At 42.4% G+C, this 13,765-nt stretch overlaps 1 protein-coding gene and 1 non-coding gene across 2 annotated transcripts in view; both read left to right on the top strand.

The window, feature by feature from the left end:
• Window positions 1–1,724: 1,724 nt before the first annotated feature.
• Window positions 1,725–13,765, top strand: part of LOC140992122 (histone deacetylase 4-like) — a 54,375-nt gene continuing 42,334 nt past the window's right edge. Inside the window, exons 1-2 of the mRNA XM_073462386.1 lie at window positions 1,725–1,810; window positions 5,433–5,799. Coding sequence (XP_073318487.1) covers window positions 5,778–5,799 — 22 coding nt within the window. The 5' untranslated portion in view covers window positions 1,725–1,810; window positions 5,433–5,777. The remainder of the gene's footprint in view (window positions 1,811–5,432; window positions 5,800–13,765) is intronic.
• trnak-cuu (transfer RNA lysine (anticodon CUU)) lies at window positions 11,724–11,796 on the top strand. The gene has a single exon. It is a non-coding gene; the product is annotated as a tRNA-Lys (tRNA).

The raw sequence follows: 13,765 nt of genomic DNA, 5'->3' as shown, positions 1-13,765 counted from the left end.
ATTATAGACACTCAGCAGCCACGTTAGAATTTTACAGTGAATACTTTCATTATCTATGTTATACTTGGTGTGGTCACTTTGGACCACTACAGTCATGGCTAACCGAGCTAACTAGCTAAACTACTAGCTACTTGTAACTATTGAACATTTTACTAAAATTATTTTTTACATTTTGACATCTACATATTGTGTTGCAGAGATGTCAAGTAAAGTTGGCATGCTAACCTGCTAACCTCCTGCGCTAACTCCCCTGGTTCTGAGCTCCTAGTCAGGACCAATAGATGCATGGCTAATCGAGCTAACTAGCTAACAACAGCTCTAGTAAGCACTTTTACTTGTAACAGTATTTTTTTTTTGACACTGTGGTATTGTTGGGCTAGTTGTTACTGAAAATGTAACAGAATGTGAAGCAATGGCAGTATTTACGTTAAGACGTTAGCATGCTAACCTGCTAACCTCCTGTTAGTGGTGTCAACACTTACATTTCCCTGGTGCTTCAAGCTCTGTGCTCAGACCACTAGATGCATTGCTAACCGAGCTAACCAGATTACAGCAACTCTAGTAAACAGCAGTTAGTGGTTACTATGGTGATGTCCCCTTTTTGTTTTGAGTATGAACTTGACAGGTGGCCAATTCTTACATATTAAGTGATGTATATTTATACATTATTATACAGTGATATACATTATTCTGCATAGTCAGTACTTTTACTTTTGGTACTTAAAGCATGTTTGTAAAGCAGGTTCTGAGCTCCTAGTCCGACCACTAGATGCATGGCTAACAGAGCTTACTAGCTAACAACAGCTCTAGTAAATAGCAGTTCAGCTAATTCTTACATATTGCACCTTTTTAAGTGATGTATATTTATACATTATTATACAGTGATGTACATTATTCTGCATAGTTAGTACTTTTGCTTTTGGTACTTAAAGCATGTACTGGACCACTAGATGCACGGCTAACCGAGCTTACTAGCTAACAACAGCTCTAGTAAATATCAGTTCAGCTAATTTTTTACATATTGCACCTTTTAAGTGATGCATATTTATACATTATTATACAGTGATGTACATGATTCTGCATAGATAGTACTTTTACTTTTGGTACTTAAAGCATGTTCTGAGCTCCTAGTCCGGACAACTAGATGCACGGCTAACCGAGCTAACTAGCTAACAACAGCTGTAGTAAGCAGCAATTAGCAGTTACTATGGTGATATCCTCCTCTTTGTTTTGAGTATGAACCTGACAGGTGGCTAATTCCTACATATTGCACCTTTACAGTGATGCATACTAATTAATTATAACACAGTAATATACATTATTCTACTTTTGATACTTTGAGTATGTTTTGCTGCTAAACACATGACTTTTACTTGTAACAGAGTATTTTCACACTGTGTTTTGTTTTTTTCTTCCACCGCTGCCTTTAACACAGGACACGCCCAGAGACTTTTTTTTTTTTCTTCCTCCTTATTAATAACACAGTACGTAACTACAACCTCACAGCCAAACTACCTCCTGCACACACACACACAAACACACACACACATGATATCACGCTGCACACTAGCAGATAATCACATTTTCATCGGGCTTGAGCCCGCCCCTGGTTAAAAAAAAGTAGGGGCGCTCTCCATGTGACGCTGGGGCTGTAACAAAAATCCAGTATGGCGGAATCTATCAGGAGATGAATTTCTTCGTCCCCCCCCCTCCTGCGCTGAGAAAAAAACCCCACTAACATGGGAGAGGAATAACAAAAAGCCCCGCGGGACACATGTTGGGACGACTGGCCTCCTCCTGGCGCGTGTAGGTGAGCTGCTGGTGTGTTTACGTGCTCGCGGGATGAATGTGTAGCCGAGCTGCGCCGCTTTGATGTTGATATTCAGGCAGCAGGGATGCGATGCACAGACAGGATTCATCAAAACAATGTCCGGCTGCTGAAGTTTCCACTCCGCTTCGGCTCCTTCTCCGTCTTCGCTCTTGAGCACGACTCGTGTCTACTCGTTGGTAGGAATGATTTCACGTCTTTTAAAAAACCATTTAGCTTCTTTTTTTTTTTTTTTAACATTGCACTGTAGCGGGCGGGAAGTGTGTAGGCAACAAGAAGGAGGAGGAGGAGGAGGGGGGAGAGATTGGACAGGCGATGTTTATTATGCCGATTGTTGCTGAGCTATTTTTAGTGCACGGCCCCAGCCTTAGGCTTTAACACAATATACACACAGACAGCACGACTCTGTCGCCTCGCACTCGCGTTGTTGGCGAGATAAATGCGTAAAAATGAAGGCCCTGCGTAAAGTGTGTGTGTGTTTGAGTGTGTGTGAATGGTTCGGGATGGGCGGTGGTAATTCTCTGCATGCGTCAATCTTTTTTTTTTTTTGTGAATGGGGGCGTACGGGTTTGTTGGAGCTGTTAAAGCAACATCAAAAGCAGCTTTAAAGTGTCTGTGAGCGGTCTGGAGCAGGAAATATTAGTCGGGACGTGTGAATTGTGGCGTCGGATGCGTTGAAGAGTTTTGAGTTTGGGACTGGAGTGTGAGGTGTACACACCTTTTTTTTGTAACAGCCGGCTACTGTCATAATAAACGCTTACTGGATGTTATTTACAACTTCTTCCTCTCAATAACTCGTGTTTTTAACCCATGTTCCAGTCTGTTTTTGTGTTATTTCTTCATTTTGGGCTCCAGGGCTTGTCTCCCCAGATCTGTCACCCTGCATCAAGCAAGCTCCTCTTAAGGACAATGGCCTAGGACACACACACACACATATGAATACCCCTCCCGAGACAGATGAGATGCCCTGGGTGAATGGTGTTGCATGAAGCCCCCCCGGAGTGTCAGCTACTCCCCGTGACACACACGTTCGCCTCCCCTGCCCCTCCTTGCCTCTGCTTTTCCATCACAAAGCGCAAGTGTGCGTGCGCTGTGCAGTGACCGACTTTTTTGGGGGGCAATTTGTCCCGCGGCTGCACTGTCTGGCCCTCTTGTCTTGAGACAAGTGCACACACACACACACACACACACACACACACACACACATCTGCGCATCCATCCCACTTCAGAGGACCTCAGAGACCTCTGCCAACACACACACAAGGGCGTGAACATGCACACTACCCCCCACCCACCTCGCCCTCGGGCAGTCTTACCCCTTCTTTTCTGTGGTGGTAAAGTCGACTTGATGCTCTGGGCTCAAGCCGTGATTACATCTGACACTCCTGCTCCAGGCTTGAGGAATTCAGGCTACTCCCCGAAAACAAAGAAAAAGAACAATCATTTATTTCCAGAAACAGCAAAACGACCAATCAGCCGCTTCCAAAAACAAAGAAGAAGATCATTTATCCCCAAATCAAATAGAAGAATCGCAGGTTTCTGCTCTGTAACATTCACGTGTTCATGAGACTAACAGAACCGCTCCACCCAGTTCTACAGTGAAAGTAATACATCATACTTTTTCCATATTTTTCTTAATCTTGGAGCGCCCCAGTCAAAAAGAAACATGTCTGGGACAAGCAATTTATTGCCCGATTGGTTTACAGCGAGGTCGAACTTGAGGTTGTATTGAGTTCTCGATGGTGGTCTTGGATCTGCATGGCAGCAGTATTTTACTTTAAAAAAAAACCCCAACATGTATTTCAAGGTGCGGGATTCCTAAATTGTCCAAAGCCAGGGAATAAAACGTGTTAAAGTTGTTGAATAAGTACTCTATTTTAAGGTGATGGCCTTTCTAAAAGTTGTTTACTCATGTTAAAGGTGCAGTATGTAATATCTGTGTAAGAATTTTAGCTAAAAACAATCAAAATTAACAAAAATTATCATCAGTATATGAAGAAATATCACTTTTAAGATTATATCAAAGACGGAGGCTGCTGAGCCTGGTGCCGTCGCCAGCTTAAGACCACTAGCCGCATGGCTAACTGAGCTACCTAGCTACGGTAGCTAGTAGCTAAGTTTTTAGTGAACAGCAGTTAGCGGTTCCTCTGGTGATACGCTCCTTGTTTTGTTCGAGCGACCATCCGCATGTGTCCAAGTCTAACCCTTGATACTTTCACAAAATATGAAAACATTGAGCTGTTTGATAAATAATCATCTGTAATGTGAATAAAATGACTTAAGCCCTATTCACATGAGACTAGTAAAGCCAGGGGACCTGATGTGATTCAGAAATTATCACCTCATGTTTGTGTTTCATGTGGGCATTTGCACGGGACAAGCAAAGTCTATATTTTAGTCCTTTTTACTGAAATAACCCCCTGAATATGATACCATGTCTTAATGTAACATCAGTGTTTCAGAAGCGAAGCAGCTCTTTCAATCAAATAACAGATGCTTTGTGGCTGAATATGACAACCTTTAGTCGCTCCTAACCCTCGCTGTCATCGCTTTTAAACGTCAATATAGTCGATCTCATAGCACAGCTGTTGACTGTTGTTAAACATATTATGAGCAGTGATCAAATTTCCCACTTGTTCCGTTGCCTGAAAACAGAAAACAGATGTTTAAAAAGAAAGAACGCCATATAAACAATAAGCCGATTCTCTCAGGGCTGATATTATCACAGGACCTCACGTGTCTGGAGGAAATATAGTAGGTAACATGTGGTGGAGTTTTTACTTTACAAATTAAGGACGCGGAAGATACGCATGGGATTAAGATCACAGACATCCTCCGCAATCATTACAAATTACATGAGGTCCACAGGTCATATTAGTCCTGTGTGGATAGGGCTGAAGTGCATGAAGGCAAGAACAAGTAGAACAGTCTAGTGAGTTCAGAAAATGACATCACTTTACTGTAATGCAGCCTTTAAAACCAGGAAGAGACAGATAGAGATGGATATACAGTATATAGTCTCAAGAATATGAATATATAGAAGGTTTAAAATGTGAATATAATTGCTTTGATGGACATAAAACTCCTCCTTGGAACAGTTACAGATGATCAGGGCGTATCAGCTCTGTACCGTAAGTGGAATCCAAGACAAGTCAACAGTTGTCACTGAGAGATCAATACTATAACTGGAAAATGAGCTGCGTGTGTGTGAGACATCAATAAGGATATCCAGCTTTCTCCGTCCTGATGCTGACTCCGGACTCTCAACTCATCCTGATATCAGCGCTCTCTTTTTCACACATTTAAAAATCAGTATCAGTAGTGTGAAGTTCACGTGAGGCCGGGGCAGCCCTGCATGACTGAGTGATACCTGGGAGTGGGAATTTTACAATGAAACTGACGGAAAAAGATAAATATTGGTGCCAGTACCAGTCCAATTTGTTTATATGCTGCTTTGAAAGATTGATGTTTCTTATTTGGGTGCAGTTTCCAATCCAATGTATGTATAAACCTTAAAAAAATCAAATGAAAACTGGATTTGTCCAGAAATTAGATTACATTTAAAGAAAAGTATTGACACATTCCTTTTCTTCCTCTCTGATAGGTTGGTACCGGTGCTAGACAGCGATCTTCCGCTCCGACTGGACTAGCACAAAGCAAAAGCCTCATGGGGATTGGCTGCTGCCGCTGGACGTCTGCTTCCTGTTTCCAGCCTTGAGGGATTTTTGAGGGACCGTCCTGAGTGTTGGATCAGCCTGAACACACACACACACACACACACACACACACACACAAACACACACACTCCCTGACATCCACAGTGTTGGCAGGATAACAGCAATCAGATTGCTGTTCTGTAAATCACATCTGCACTCACACAAACACACAAGTCAAGCCGGGTGCTCACCTGCCGCACTGCGTGGACACCGACCGGATCGACCTGTCAGCGATGACATCACACAGCCACCAAGGTAGGATCATTATCATTAAACCTCTTGTTAATTTAAGAGCGTTTACTCACATGTCTTGCACTTATGACACAGCAGGATGCAACATGCAGGATAAAGTTATGATATTGCAATTTGATTAACAGCTTTTTTGGGGTAATTTTTCTGTTTTTTCAAACATGGCGAGTCCACCAGTGAGTGAATAGGTGGAGTTGGTCACCCTGATATAACCCTCAAAGACCTACACAGCTGCTGGTTGCTACAAAATGTTATTTTTCTAAAATGTTTAATAGCTTTTCAACCGCTCTTCCAAACCATATGCCATAAAAAACTCATGTAAAGTGGCGTTTCTCAGCTTTACAGTGGTGACAATGGTATCATTTGGCAATGAGGAGCTCTGTAGTGACTGTGATTATATCACCAAGTTCTGCAGCAATGATTCGTCAAGGGAACCCACATAATTTTCTTTTTTCCTTTCCAACGGGCAACAGTTGATGATGATTTAATACCCTTTATATTTACTCGCTGCACTTTTTTGGACACATCTACATGGTCAGTAAATGAATTATAGGATTACTCCTGTTTTTCTTTGAAAAGCGCTGAGGATAATATGATAATAAATGGCTGTAACTTGCTCAGGAAAGGTCTGATGAGGACAAAAATTCACATGGAAGTCCAAAAACATCCAAGTATTTCTTTTTAAATCAAAAAACAAAACTTTCTGAGGTTCTGTGTGAGTTCACAGTCAATAAACACAACATTTTGACTGGCGCTTTAAACAATTATGCTAAATGTATCCATTCTCAGACAAAACAAATGTAAAACTGGGACTTTAAGTAAGCCAGACTGACCGGCTGTTACATATTTGTAACTAATCTTTAAAATAAACACAGCTTCTGTCTCATTTATGCAGGCAGATGTTATAATGCAGGTTCTGTAAATATTGTACGTTTTCAGGAGTTTCTTGATGTAGGGGAGCATCGATGTTTCCCAATTTTATTATTTGAGTTTGAGATAAAAAAAAGAAAGAATCCAAATAAAATTGTTATTTGTGCACAAGTCCCAGTGTAGGATATTGATGAAATGTGTGAGCTTAAGGTGAGAAAAATCATGTTTAACTTCCTGTAGGGACCCAGAGAGGCAGACAGAAGATGAAATGTTGTAGCATCTTCTCGCTCTGTGCGCTGAAGAAACACCCATCCATCACTGCTGCTGATACGCGTCGGGAATCTTCAACAGAATTTGTAACTGTCACGTGAGGAGTAATGAGAGTTTAGCTCCTCAATATGGTCACATTAAGGGAAATCTCTCTGCTGCTGCTCTGTCTGCTGTGTTGATATATGTGAACATGTTGAACACAGACACATCACCGCTCACAAAAACGCAATAAAACATTTTAATCTGGTCTTATGACTGTTAATTGGCGCGATTCAATATGAATGAGCTCCGGAGGGTGAGAGAAAAAGTCTATAACACGGGCTCATTAAGAGAGTCTATGTTTCCTCTTTGACACCTAATCAAGCTCAGTTTAGAAGCGTCGGTTTGTGTTTTAGTGAGATGATGAATTATTCGGTGAGCAGCTGGCGGATGAAAAGGTTAGCTTCCTGCCCCGGACGGTGTGGTACCTGACAGTATCGGCCTTGTTTACTTTGTACACCTGGGAGCGTGCGCACTATAAATACCACAGCTGAGGTAACCACCGAGCCCTCGAGAGATATGAACGAGCTGCGGCCTCAGACGGCGCCCGCGGCCCTCCAACATCTCCATCGCTGACACATGTGAACACAGCACGGAGGGTGGAGCAGATATCAAGAAAAGATGCAGCGTGGACTCACTTTCCCCGTCACCAAGTCGGGCCAAGCGCATCATATTGTTAGAGCAACCTCAGATCAGAGAATAAAATTGTTTATCTTACTGATTGCTATAATTATGTCTCAGCAGTACATTTGGAAGTTGATGCTGAAAATAATAATGTTAAATTATCCAAGGATTGATACTGAATAATATAAAGTATGATGATGCTCTTAATTCTTCAATAGAATTTCGACTCCCATACATTTTTAGAAAAAAAGGAAATTAAACCACTCTTTAGCCTTCCCCGAATTAGTTTTTGTTCTTATTATGTAACACATTTAAGTTATCTTCACAATTCACAAGAGATAGATTTTTAAAAAATGCCGAAAATTGAAGAGGCAGAGGCCGACATCCACTGACTTCTAGTCCCTAGCATGGTTCAAGCTCCAAAAACACTGGATCCTACATTTCCCATAATGCAACTCAATAGCTTCTTTCATTAGAGTAAATGAACAAACAGACCTCCATGTGTAAAATTGGCCAAAAGCCTCTGAATATGAAATTAAACCAGTCATGCAGACTCGTTTAGCCTTTTTCCAAATCAATAATTGCTTTTATTTCCTAAAAAATGAATCTCCAAACGATACCTCTATCATTATTTTATCATAATACAGTTCTGTTGGAAGAAGACAAACAGCGATATTGAATCAATGCCCAGCTCTGAACACAGCCAAGGCAGGAAACTTCACTCCATTCTGGCCACGGGCTGCAGCAGCTGATAAAGCAGATAAACTAACCAGCTCCTGTCAAAATATGATAAGATTTAGCCCTTTTTAATTTCCCACCCTGCCCTCCTTTACCTCTCATCTTCACAGTTTGCTTCCCATGAAAGCACCAAACACGGCTACCCACGATCTGCCCGCCGTCACCCGTGTTAACTCACCTCTCACTGAAAACAAAAATAGCTGCGATCTGTTGTTTGAGTCCAGGGGAAACAATTCATACCTGCAGCGGCTGTTTCTCACTGTCTCGTTTTCCTCTGAAAAGCCTTCAGAGGAGACGCTCTCGGTCCTCTGAGTGCTGCCAAGTGTGGGCGTCAATTTGAGGTGTTGCTTCTCTCGTTTGAATGACAGCTTGGAGACACACTTGTTGGATGCCGGAGCGCGGAGAGAGACAGAAACAAGCAGCCAAGAGACATTTAAAGACATGAAATGTGAAAAATTGGCCTTGTGGTGCTTGTCGGGCTATGGCAGTGATGTTTATAGGAGAGCAGGGGAAGGAATGTGTTCTGTTTTAAGAGACGCATCAGTTTGATTTCTCTGTTCTTGAGACAGAGATGCGAGGGAAATTGATCCTGCGGCTTCTGGTTGCATCAGGGTTGTCTGCTACTGTCTGCTAAATTGAATCTGTTTTATATTGAGCGTAATTAAACAAGATTGGCTTTGTTCTCGAGGTGAACAATGAGACTTTCAGATTCGCGGCTTTGTTGTGCTCTTGTGTTTGCAGTGCGATCCAAAGCTGCCAACTTTCTCTCCGAGCTTGCTTTGCACTTATTTCCAATCATGCACCAGCCCTCTAAGTAAAGCCATGAGTGTGTGTGTGTGTGTGTGTGGTGTGTGTGTGTGTGTGTATGTTCACCCTCATGCAGCAGCAGCTCTGGCGGGTGTTTGCGAGTGCGTGCCTGCCTGCTTGTGTGCCATTTTTGTAATCTGTAAATGAGCTTACTAGCACGCACGTTTTTTAAATTTTTTTTATCCAGGACTTACTCATTTTCTTTATTACAGCAGCAGTGGGATTTTTAGATTAAATATCATTTACCGCAAATCTCTTCCTAGAAAAGTGAAATGTAAAACGCTTTGTCGGGTTTATATTTCCCAGAACAAAAGGGGGGTCATGCTGATAAGGGCCCCTCACATCAGACTTTTTTTTTTGTGTGGGACATATCAGCAAACAGGCTGGAGTGTTTGCACAGGAGTGATTACTCTGTGTACCGAGAGCTGTTGCACGTTAGCCAGCTGCATTTGTTTTGCACTTGTGCTTAGCAATGAGCTAACGTGTTGAGCAGGGTGGTTTTCTGTAAACGTCAGGATGAGTTGCACGTGTTGTGGCTATATATGGAGGACAGTATATTCAATAAAAACACACTCAGATTCACAACAGAAGCATTGTGATTAACTAGCGCCACCTGCTTGACATAATTATCCGTTGAACATTTGTGGATGGAAGCAAAGTAGTTTAAAGTCAGTGTGTTTTGTCAACTGATGATCGTCTTGATTTATTGAACCTTTAAAACTTTATTATGCTGTCAGACATGTCTGTTCCCATGATTCTCCGGGGCCCCTCTGTGGTTGTGGTCACTTGCCAAGCACCCTTATCAGTTCCTCGTGACAACCCGGGTTGCCCTCTCGCCGGATAAAGAGGGAGAGCACACAAACCACATGTGTCTGTGTGAGTATTGTGAGAGTAAGGACAATAATGAAAAACAAAGGTAATCCTCTCTCTCAAATCATTGTTTATTTCATGGCTGAAAAAGTTACAACAAAAGGCTGAATAAGTGAGTGAGAATGAAACATTATGAGTGCAGATGGCAGCACAGAGCATGTCCAACATGTCCCATACACCCAGAACTGCGAATCCGTGTGTTGTGGCAGATACAATAACCTATATTATTGATCTTACAAATGCAATTAAGGATCTTACAAATGCAATTAAGGCTGCAATAATTAATGTTAGATGAGACCTTATGTCCTTAATAACAAGCATTGAATTGCACTGATTGATGGTTTCCTAAATCAGATTGAAAGTAGGTATTCGCATACAAGGAATTTAACTTTTGGTGCGAAACAATCAACACAGTAAGTAGAACAAATATAAAGAAAGATAAAAAAGCAAGTGCTGCCAGTTGAGAAGCATGAATAGAAAATAGACAACTGACAGCAAGGCTCCAGGGTGTGACATGCACATGCGCTCAGCTAAAGATTTTCATTGAAGAAAACATTTATCACAAGTTAGCCTTCGTGTCTTTTGATAAATATTCAGAATCAACGTGTATTGACTAATCTATATTTTTGACACGAGTAGTGAGATAAGTCCTTCAACTCCACTGTTATAAACCTTACATAAGTCAGGTGGCTTCTTCAGGTGTTACGGTGTCTTATTAAAAAGGGAAGTTGATGCCACAAGCTGGCAACGATTTGTTTTTGTCTTAGTCTTTCCAGGAATATCTGCAGTGCTAACACTGGAGCAAAAACTGGGTCTGCACATGAGTCATCCACACACACACACACACACTCACACACACTGAGGCCAGTAAAGTGGTTGGTAAGTAAGTGCCAGGTACAGTAAGTGATTATTTGTGAATGAGAGGTTTGAACTATACATTTTTACATGTAAAAATCAGAAATTAACACATTCCACGAGCAAAAGCGCATCCAGAGCAGGATACAAACTGTGTGCAGGTTAGGTTTTTACTGCTTTATTGTGCAGGGTCTGTGTGGGCGTGAGCGCCTTTTATGGCTCTGAACCGGTGAACTTGACACAGTGCTCCTTTCCTCGAAGGCTCAGCTGTATCTAGGTTACAAGCGCAACAGTTTCCAGGTTTATACAGCCTTGAAACACAACAAAAACAGTGCGGAAAATCAAACAAAGTAACACAAACACTAACGAGTAGGGTCAGGAGATTGTATCGTTTGGGCTGGTACCCAAGATTAGATAATGTCTCTTCAGGCTTCAGGCGCTGGTAGATGTGTTGATTTGCATATACAGATTTATGTCTTGTACAAACTAGTCTTGAGTTGTGTTTGCGTTAGTCGGTTTAGATTTAATGGACACTGGGTAAAAGGGAATACCATTGTATCAGGAATCTATTCATTTCTGTTTGTACGCCTGCCAGTTTCTTGAGATTAGAATTGAATCAGTAAGATGTTCGATAATCACTTCAAAGACGACAGTGCTATCTGACAACTGCACTTCCTGTGTGCACAAAGATTATTACCTGACTTGTACCAGAGATAATATCGACGACGTCAGAACGCTGGGTTTACTGGGTGGTATTTTTTCTGTTGAACTCTGGAATCTGTATTGTCTGAAGTTGGCTAACCCTAACCTGCAAAAAGCCATCAGGAGGAAGTTAGCGTCTCAAACAGGAAAATGTAGCCCGGCTAGCTCAGTCGGTAGAGCATGAGACTCTTAATCTCAGGGTCGTGGGTTCGAGCCCCACGTTGGGCAAGCACTATTGCCAATTTCCCCTCATGAATAAATAAAGTATTTGTGATTCTGATAACTCTCGGCAAGAAAGCAAACACCATACCATAATTCTCTAAATGTCTGTTTCTTTGTGTCGTAATCTGTGTTTTCTGAATTCAAACCTGCTGAATTTTGTATTCGGGTGTGTATTTATGAAAGCACTTTTACGAAAAGGTCTGTGGGGAGTTTTGGTAGTAATGGCGACTGCCACTAACGTCAACAGTACTACAGACAAGGTAGTGACACACACATGTAAATACCCTGGTGGAGGGTTTTTCCCTTGCTGGTGTGGGACAACTGACACAAGGGACACAGAGCGCTACAGTACAGTACAAGCACCTATCAATACGCAGTTTTTACTGACGTCACCTTTCACAAATACGACCCCGAGGTGTTAAACGCTCACACCATGATGATCGTGACCTCCTGGATTGAAGCGTCTTGCTCCTGCTGTGTTGTTCATGCCTGTCCTCACGATCCTATCTGAAGTGATAAAAAATCCTGGAGGCCGTGTCGTCTATCCCTCTCAAGGTAATTGTTGTCGTGGCCAAAAACTAATCTTGTAGGTTTATTAGGGCAGGCTCTAATAAAACTCCTGCACTATCCCCCTGCTGCTGGCAGACTTGTATTTTGCCTCCTCATATGTAGAAGGAACAGAAAGAAGATTTCACCCAGGTTTTTTGACATTTTGTATTCATTTTTACTTAAAAATTACAGCCTATTTTTGTGTCATCTGAACCTTCTTTGGGTCTCACCCCAGTATTTGATAAACACTGCAATTCAGTACCCACACAGATCTCTGGATGGCTATAAGTCTATATTATGGATTTGCTTTTTATTACACCTGCCAGATACTATTAACGGGGCAGCAGTGGCATAGAGATTTAAGGAACAGACTCTAGACTGGAAGATCACCGTCTTGTACTGGCTGGTAAATGGAAAAAGTGAACGGGGAGCACTTTTTCTTCCCTTGGTAGGAGAAAGTGAGGAAACTTAGGTGCCCTTGAGAAAGACACATAATTCCTAAATGCTTGAGCAGAGCTGCCACAGAAAGGCGTATGTCAGATGTAAAACTGTTGAGAAGAGCAAAAGGAAGCTTCCTAATCTGTCAACTTTTCATAAAAAGTCCAAGCTTCACTGCAGTGGTGCACTATACAGCTGTGAGGCCAAAATGTATAATGCTTAATGCATTAAATGTACATGTCTCTCATCCTGCTTTCCAGTCTGGACCCATTCAGTGACCCCTTTTCATCCTCTTATTCACATGCATGCAATCACACATCACGCTGCTCAAATCCAGGGGTGAAGGGGTTAAAAGTTTTTCGCTGCAATAAAGAGGGCCCGGCTTATCCCTGAGTCTATTTTTAGAAGCACACACACACACACACACACACACACAAGATATGAGCACGTGCATGCATGGCGAACAAACAATCATTATTTTTGGTCTCCCGTGTTGATTCCCTTCTTCACGACTGAACGGTTTGTTGTCGGCTAAAAATGGAGCACGGGACGAGTGCATGCATGACACAACCGCTGCCTCTTTTGTGCACCGGTCAGTGTGATACGAGCATGAGCCTCATTCAGGAGTAATTTAAAGCCCTTATCGTCACGTTTCTCTGCTGTCCACTTGCGCCGACATGTTGTTTCAATCCTTCAAAACCAAATTACGAAATTGTGGCAGATTGCAAAGAGTACTTCAGCGGCGTGTTCCCACAATGCCGCACCCTCCCTCCCTTGCTGAACCCGGCGAACGGAGATGAGGTTCCTGCCAGCCAGACAGTTCGTCAGTTCTGTCCTCCCATGTGCCATCAACTTGGCTGAACATGACGAACAGTCCATCCATCCCAGAACAAACCCAGGGGGGTCTCTTGTGCAACGACCGACCCCCTACATGCACAAGCGCCGCTTTGTCCTTGTGCAAGTGGGGCGCAACACCCATCTCGACCAC

Source organism: Pagrus major, chromosome 24, assembly GCF_040436345.1.
Source record: "Pagrus major chromosome 24, Pma_NU_1.0".
NCBI classification, from domain to species: domain Eukaryota; kingdom Metazoa; phylum Chordata; class Actinopteri; order Spariformes; family Sparidae; genus Pagrus; species Pagrus major.
The sequence above is the reverse complement of the archived record's forward strand: the minus strand, read 5'-3'. Positions and strand labels throughout refer to the sequence as shown.